This window comes from Geotrypetes seraphini, chromosome 9 (genome assembly GCF_902459505.1).
Source record: "Geotrypetes seraphini chromosome 9, aGeoSer1.1, whole genome shotgun sequence".
NCBI classification, from domain to species: domain Eukaryota; kingdom Metazoa; phylum Chordata; class Amphibia; order Gymnophiona; family Dermophiidae; genus Geotrypetes; species Geotrypetes seraphini.
In genome coordinates, this window is record NC_047092.1 from 161354603 (window position 1) to 161362993 (window position 8391).

At 44.2% G+C, this 8391-nt stretch overlaps 1 protein-coding gene across 1 annotated transcript; it reads right to left on the reverse strand.

Moving 5' to 3' along the window:
• Nucleotides 1–413: 413 nt before the first annotated feature.
• SSR3 (signal sequence receptor subunit 3) lies at nt 414–8006 on the reverse strand. Its single transcript, XM_033957611.1, has 5 exons — nt 7754–8006; nt 4707–4833; nt 3010–3108; nt 1709–1840; nt 414–669 (listed from the first exon to the last, which is right to left on the reverse strand). The coding sequence occupies exons 1-5, from the start codon at nt 7977–7979 to the stop codon at nt 603–605; spliced, it is 651 nt and encodes a 216-aa protein (XP_033813502.1). The 5' UTR covers nt 7980–8006; the 3' UTR covers nt 414–602.
• Nucleotides 8007–8391: the final 385 nt, after the last annotated feature.

Consider the following 8391-nt stretch of genomic DNA (forward strand, 5'->3'; position numbering starts at 1 on the left):
CGGTTAATACGATTTACACCCTCTTTTACAAAGGTGCGCTAAGCTTATTAGCAAGCGCTAAACGCTAACGCATGCATGTTATCCTATGGACGCGTCTAACATGGTTTCATGCAAAATCAGTCAAAGTGACCAAAATATCACACTGTATTTTCTTTACAATTTTAACAGCAATCCAATATTCTGCATCTGCTACTACATAAACAAATACAACTTTAAATTTATGACGACAGAAGATACATTTCTCCAATTCATTTACACACACTCCTTTTACAAAGCTGCAGTAGCAGCTGCCACGAAGCAAACGCTCCAACAGCCATTAAATCCATATGGGCATTGGAGCAATTACTGCAGCTTTGTAAAAGGAGCCGTTAATGATTCAACTGGAGAAGGCAGCTCAAAACTATACAGAGTCCTTTTAAAATACACAAGTTTTTATTTCTTTTTGTTCTTATAAAGTACAAAACCTCAGTAAGAGGACAAAAATACTTTATTTTACAGCTTATTTGTAAAGAATAAAACAAAAATTTCATTCCATAAAGTACTTCCAAACAGGTTTAATCTACTTATTAAAAAAAAAATCGACTAGTCACGATGTCATGTGGTTATTTAGAACCTGTGGAGAGTAAAGCTATCAAGCCAGATGAAGCACCAATGGACAGAATGTAATTTCTGTGGAAACAATGTTAAGAAAAAACTCTAAAAAGAAAAAAAAAAACACACATGTGCCATGCTAGGCCAAGACCCCTCCACATCTGGTGTCTTTCTGCAAGCTAACTACTATAGAACACCAAATCAGGACCTGTGCAACAGATTGGAGCAAAATAATCAAAACCCCACCCCGTGTTCATTCATGGACATGGTGAGATGATTTGAGATCACCAAGCAAGACTGTCTCAAAGGAGCTTTTGTTTAAGCAGGGGTTCCTATTATTTTTTTGTGACATTCTGCCATCTAGGTGCATACTGATGATGCCACAGTGATGTTAAGATTATGCATCAGACATGTCCACTTGCTCTGAACCACAGCCATTGTGAGTAGGGATTCTCTTATTTTCTTAGCCTTTTGGGAATGAGGTTTAGTATGTTATATTTTTTTCATGTGCTTTGCTTAAGTAATACATTATTAAACACTAGTTTTTTAGCCCGTTACATTAACAGGTGCTAAACTTAGGCATTTCTTTGCAGAATTGCCTTTTAGGCATTACATAGACCAGGGGTAGGGAACTCCGGTCCTCGAGGGCCGTTATCCAGTCGGGTTTTCAGGATTTGAACAATGAATATGCATTGAAAGCAGTGCATACAAATTGATCTCATTCATATTCATTGGGGAAATCCTGAAAACACGACTGGATAACGGCCCTCGAGGACCGGAGTTCCCTACCCTGGCCTATGTAATACCTAAAAGGCAATTCTGCAAAGGACGTCTTAACAATATAGACGTGCTTAGATTCGCTCAACACCGCTGAGTGCAATTCTCTATAGTGCATCCATGCATGATAGAATCGCACCCAGCATTCTGCTGCTGGACGTCCTTTACAGAATCTGCCCCTTAATGTCCCCTTCATAGCTTTCCTCTCCCACCTTTTGTCCATCTTTCCAGAGAAGACTTTGAACTTTGTATACCTAACTATATCCATTGCCCTCTACGTTATGTCAAAAAAAGTGTTAAAAAACCATAAGGCATTCCAAAGTTAAACTCTGAAGGATACACGGTGGGATTGAAGTTCTTCAGTAGGAAAAATGAAGCGATGATAACCAAGACCAGAAACAGTGTGTTATTGTAGAAGATGGAAAATGTTGTGGCTTCATAGTCAGCAACTTCATTTTTCTTCCACAGAATTCTGCACATAAATATTAAAATCTCGTTTTTATTACATGTCACTCTTGCCTATTTCTTACCCTCCGTGTCTATCCTTGAAATTTTGCTGAATATACTATATTCCCAGTCCACAGGCTCCTAAACGCAAGAAAATGACAATAAATGGCTAGTCTTTTACTTAAAAGCATTTGAAACTTGCTCTATTTATGATTCTACTACCCAGTCAGAAGATTCAACAGCATCAAGACAATAGCTACCTATTGGAAGGAAAGCGCTTTTATTAAGATGTGCACACACATGAACTAGAAAAAAAAATAAAATTAGTGCTACTTTGGCAGTAACCAAAAAAAAAGGACAACTGTATTTTCCAGCACATGTACTTGGCAAACCACATCACATTAGAATGGCACAAGGACAAATTCTTCCCCGTCCCCGCAGGAACACAATTTCCCTGTCCCTTCCCCATTCCTGTAAGCTCTGCCTTAACTGTACAAGCCTCAAACACTTATGATTTTAAAGTGTTTGAGGCTTGTGCAGATGAGGACAGAGCTTAGGCATTGGTAGAATGAGGCATTATGACATCACAATCTGAGCTCTAGAATGTTGCTACTTAGAATTTTAAAGTTTTTGAGGCTTGTGCAGATGAGGACGGAGCTTAGGCATTGGTAGAATGAGGCATTATGACATCACAATCTGAGCTCTAGAATGTTGCTACTTAGGATTTTAAAGTGTTTAGGCTTGTGCAGATGAGGACAGCGCTTGCAGGAATGTGGCAGGGACAGGGAAAGAACTCGCCAGGACGAGAAAATGAGTTCCCGCAGGGACGGGGGAAAAATTTGTCCCTGTGTCACTCTCTACTCAGGAAGACCACAAGAAAGAATACCTGCAAACTGAGAGCAGAATAACGGAAAGAAGAAACTACTGGAGCACATTTTCCATACTGCATTCAGTGTATGGTACGTACTATGCGGTGCTTCAGACATGAGCTTGATTTTCTTCTCCTTCTTACCATTCCCCCTATACCACCTCTTTCCTATCATAAATGCTATTTCTTTCATTATAAACTGGTCTGATTTATCTCCAAATGAAGAGCAATAACTAGAGGAGGCTAAACATATACATCAAATATATTTCACTAAGTTTACACAGGCCTCAGCTAGCATTATAATATTAAAACACGACAAAAATGACCTTTCATCTTTCTCCTTTCGAGACATCTTCCTGTTGTCTGCTTCAGAAAGTTTACGAGTAACTTCTTTGGAAACAGCATCTTCCCTCTTCTGGGCAACCCTGTGTTTAAAGATAAAGATCAACATTTTCTAATGTTCAGTAAGTCAAAGGCAAAAACAATAAAAAAATATTTTTTAAAACCCCAAACTTACCTTTGTAAGTACAGAGTTTTGTTTTACATTAGTTTAGAAATAATCAATCACTTTTATATATACAGGTAGTCGTCGACTTACGACCTATCCAAGTTACAACTGTGCGACCTTACGACGCGACTTCCGCTCTCCGAAGAAAGAAAATGTTAACAGATTGCTTTAAGATGATTAAAATATCATTACCCAGCCTAATATTCTTGCCTTAATTTAACATAGGCCGACTTACGTCCTGATCCACTTACGACCTAGCTGTCGGAACCAATTGCGGCCATAAGTCGACGACTACCTGTATATATATATTTTTTTAGAATTATCTTGCATTCAGGCATGTACACCGAGAAAAGAAGTGCCTTAAGACAGACTGATGAATATCTCATATATACTAGAGCACGGGTAGGCAATTCCGGTCCTCTAGAGCCACAGGCTGGTCAGGTTTTCAGGATATCCATATTGAATATGTATCTACTAACTTTAAGAAGCCTTCTATTGCACTTATCATGTTTTGTTTTTTATTACCACATAATAAATATATTTATATCACACTGATTTAAATAACATATTACCAAACCACACTCTCTGTGAACAAATCACACTACCCATCTCTCACGGCAGCCTATCAAGGAGCGGAGTAGGGCCGGCCGGGAGCACGAAAAGCTCGCTCTTGCGTGCCGGCCTGGGTACGCCGCTTGCTACTAGCTTCGCAATTGGCAGGAGGGATACACCGCTGGACCACCAGGGAAAAGGTACACGAGGGAGGGAAGGAGGGAATTATTAGTGTTGGCCAGGGAAGGAGACAGGAGGGCTCCCTCCTGTTCCGGCCTACCACTAGGTGGTTTCAGTTAAGGGTAAGGGTTAATCTGCTGGCTGGGTTGGAGGGCAAGCCATTGTGACATCACTGATGAGGTTGGCTCTTTTTAGTGGGAAGAGAGTACAGGGAAGGAAGGTGGGACAGGGTAGAGAGCCTGGCAGGAAAGGGGGACAGTGTTCAGAACCTGGCAGGGAAGGGGGCTTGGTTCACAGCCTGGTAAGGAATGGCACTGAGTGCAGAGAGCCTTACAGGGCAGGGAGGGAAGGGGGCTGGGTGCAGAACTTGGCAAGGTGGGGGGCTGAGTGCAGAACCTGGCAGGGGAGGGTGTGAGTGAGGGGACACTGGGTGCAGATCCTGGCAGGGCATGGCGCTTAAATATTTAGCCCCCGTCTTATATTTGAGTCAACTGTTTTTCCTCCTTTTTAGGGGGAAAAATGGGGGTCTCAACTTATATTTGGATCGACTTATATTCAAATATATATGGTAAGCACTTTTTTGAACTTTTTACATAAACGTTCTATTATGAAGATTACCCCTTATAAGCAATGCTTTCTACATAGATTTAATTCTTCAAAAGAGGATGTAAATCAGCACAAACCTTAAAATGTGTTTACTAATGCTTAATTACTATATTTTTGGTATAATCAGATCCACATTTAAATAGCTTCAAACATGTCAGAGAAAAAAAAAATACTTACTTGTGTTTGAGGACAAACTTGACATTCTTATAAGCAAAGGCTACAAGATATGTACTGACAAGAGTCATTACGCTGTAAAGAACTGCAGACTGGACAAGATCCATGTGCCATATCCTCCAGTACAGCCCTGTGAATATCAAAATATTTTTATTTAACATAGTCGACGATGGCCCAACAGTTACGCTCATTATCAATTCATGTATCCTTGATCCCGATCTTTACTTTTTCTGCCATTTTCGGAACACAGACCGTAGTAGTCCACCTGGCATTGTCCTCACATTCCAATTACTGAAGTTGCTGTCAAAGCCCTCTCCAGAGCATCCTGTCTTGCCATATGCAGGACACAGATCATAGAAATCTGCAAGGCACTAGCCTTAGTTCCTCACAGCCAGAGTCGTCATCTAAGGGGAGAGTGTGGTGCAGTGGTTAAAGCTACAGCCTCAGCACCCTGGGGTTGTGGGTTAAAGCCCATGCTGCTTCTTGTGACCCTGGATAAGTTACTTAATCCCCCCCCCCTTGCCCCAGGTACATTAGCTAGATTGTAAGCCCGCCAGGACATGTAAACTGTTCTGAGCTTTCTTGGGAGAACGGTATAGAAAACTGAATAAATAAATTTTTTTTTAAAAGTACCACTCAACATATCAACAGGAATGCAGCCATTTAAATTTTGTTTGTATACAATAATCTTTCTAATTAGGGGTCCTCTATGTTCATACAAAGGAAAAGAAGAGAAGTAAAGGAGGTTTGCAGAGCACTAAGTTGGTATGTACTACTACAGTAAATCTCCTGATAGGTCTGTATCGCCCTCATGCAGCAGAAAGCGCAATGTTGGCCGCTGTCAGTGGAACCAAAAGTATTAACTCCAATCATTGGCATCTCATATATAACTGTCTGCAAGCCCAAAAGCTATGGAAGCAGTTTACATTGAGATACAGTGGGTATTTTCTGTCCCTTGAGGGCAATGAAGGGAGGCCCAAGATCACAAGGAGTTTCCCTAATATAGCCATCAGCCTGCTACAGTGCTCCTCTATCCATTAGGCTACGCTTCTACTCTAGTCATGAAAACGTGTTCAAGAAAAACATAATACATTAACTACAAAATAACACTCATTTCCAAAAGCATCTTATTTGCAAACTTATACAGAAATGAATATAGACGCAGATGACATATCGGGAAATGTGCACCTTTAACAGGTGAATAGAACAGGGTAAAACAGTGACCAGTAGCATAGCTAGGGTAGGAGGTGCCCACCCTGCACCCTCCTGTTCCTTCCACGTCAACCCCCTTGCCGTCCTCTCCTCCCCTTCTGCCACACCCCCCCCCCCCCGCAACACTTTAAATCTTCACCAGCACAAGCAGCTTCTCCAGGCTGAAAATTGCGCTAACGTTGGATTTCCCTCTGATGTCACTTCCTGGCTCCGCAACCTGGAAGCGATTTCAGAGGGAGCCAGGCCAACGCAAACAGCAGGCTAGAGTAGTTGCTCACGCTGGCAAAGATTTTAAAGAGGTAAAGGAGGGTGGGGAAAGGCAGGGCATGAGCGCCCCCTCCAAGAGAGCACCTGGGGTGGTTCACCTCCCCCCTTTACTACACCACTCATACGGACCTCAACTGCGCATCCTTATAAAACTGCATCCCTCAGTTTTGACAGCTGCAGTTTGTGATTCCAGTTTATCTCCAACAGACTTCAATGCGCATCCCTCTGCAGACCCCACAGATCCCGCTCACTACATGTATGCTCATCTTGCGAGGTCTGCGTTTTACCCTGTCCCTCTGTGAGATCCACAGATGATGTTGCTCTCCTTATCCATGTACAGTCAAACAGAGTGAAGTGTTTCCTCAAATTCATTACATTTATTAAGATTTATCAACATAGATTCAAGGGGTCAGAAACCCCAACAACTGCAGTGGTGAAAACCGAGGCAAGCAGATTTTTAAGGCCATGTGACTGAGATCAATAGCTGTGTCCCCAGGAGGGGCGATAAGATGAGCATCCATGTAGTGAGTAGATTCATGGGGTCTGCAGAGGGGGAGCACACTGAGGTCCATTAGAGATAAACTGAAATCATAAACCGCAGTTTTCAAAACCGAGGGAAGCAGATTTTTAAGGACTTGCAGTTGAGATCCACAAAGTCCGTGTTTTACCCAGTCCTAGTGGCATAGCAAGGAGGGGGGGGGTCTTCCCTGGGCTCCATCTTGGTGAGGGCACAGGCATCTGACCTCCTCTTCGCCCCCCACTGCCTTGCCGCTTCCCTTCCCCTTTACCTCTGTAACATTCCTGGCGTGAGCAGCAACCCCTCAACCTGCTGTCGCACAAGTCAGCTCTTCCTCTGATGTCACTTCCTGGACCCACGCCTAGGAAGTGACATCAGAGGTAGGGTTACCAGATTTTACTTTAGTAAAATCCAGCTCCGCCCCCACTGCCTTCTCTGGTCAGGCAGGAGGGCATCCGCGCATGCACAGATGCCCTCCTGCCCGACCCGATTTCGAGGAAGCTTTTCATAACCAGGACAAAGTGCCGGGGAAATCTGGGGACATCTGGTAACCCTAATCAAGAGGAACAGCCGACACTGGCGGGACAGCAGGTTGGGGGTTGCTGCTCCTGCCAGGAACGTTACGGGGGAAGGGCAGTGGCATGGGCAGGGAAGGAGCAAGTGGAGGTGTGGGGGGTGTGGAGAAGGGGTCCCCGGGCACCTCTCACCCTCGCTACGCCAGTGCCCAGTCCCCATGTGAATTAAGTAAAAGAGCCACTTAAAGCTGCAAAAGCATTAGAAGGCCAGGAGAGGCGAGGTTGGAAACGGATGGCACTGAAGCCATTTCTAAAATAGTCTTAAACTATAAAATAATTGACACAAAGGGCTTGCCACGTCCCCCTCAGCGAGGCTTTTCCCCCCACGTCATTTAAACGCTACTCCAGACCAGAACCTGGTCCAAACCCTGAGCTCGATGCCAGAATGCTCGTGCCCTGTTCACCGGCTCCTCCCCCCGGTCCGTAAAGCCACATCAGCAGGGACGAGCTCCCCCCCAAGCGGGAAAGAGCTGACTTACAGATGGGGATGGCGGACACGATAAAGGCGTTTCCGAAGAACAGAGCCGACGACTTGGCGGACAAGTTCCGGCTGAAGTCCTGAAGCAGCAAGTCCTCCTCTGACTGCTGCTTGTTGCCACCTTTCGGAGCCATGACCAGACCCGGGACTGACACGCCGGCAGAGGAGGAGCTCGCCGGAGTCTGCGCAGTACGTTCCCCGTCCAAGCAACGTAGCCAGCTGAGCATGCGCAATCCGGAATTACTACCTCCGCTGCCAGCCTTGCAGACGTCGCTAGTGACTTGTGCTAGCGCAGGGCTAAAGATCTGTCAGCTTTCCCGCCGGAAAGGGCAAGCCCGCGCCTGTCAATCAAGACGTCATTTCCTGGGGTTTGTGATTGTGGTGGGTGGTGGAAGCAACTGGTGGTTGCTGGGCTTGATTTGTAGGCTGCGTTGGTTGTGGGTTTGGGTTTTTTTTAAAGTTAGTTTTTACTTATGTGTCTTTTATCCCGTCAAATCCTCGCAGAGTGGAGTTTTTAAGGTTTATAATTTGCATAAAGTGTTACAGAAAGCTTATATACCTGCAAAGATTTGACAGAATCATCTTCTCCAGTTATTACAGGGACGGTGATTCTATAGATAGCATTTTCTTAGGTTTATG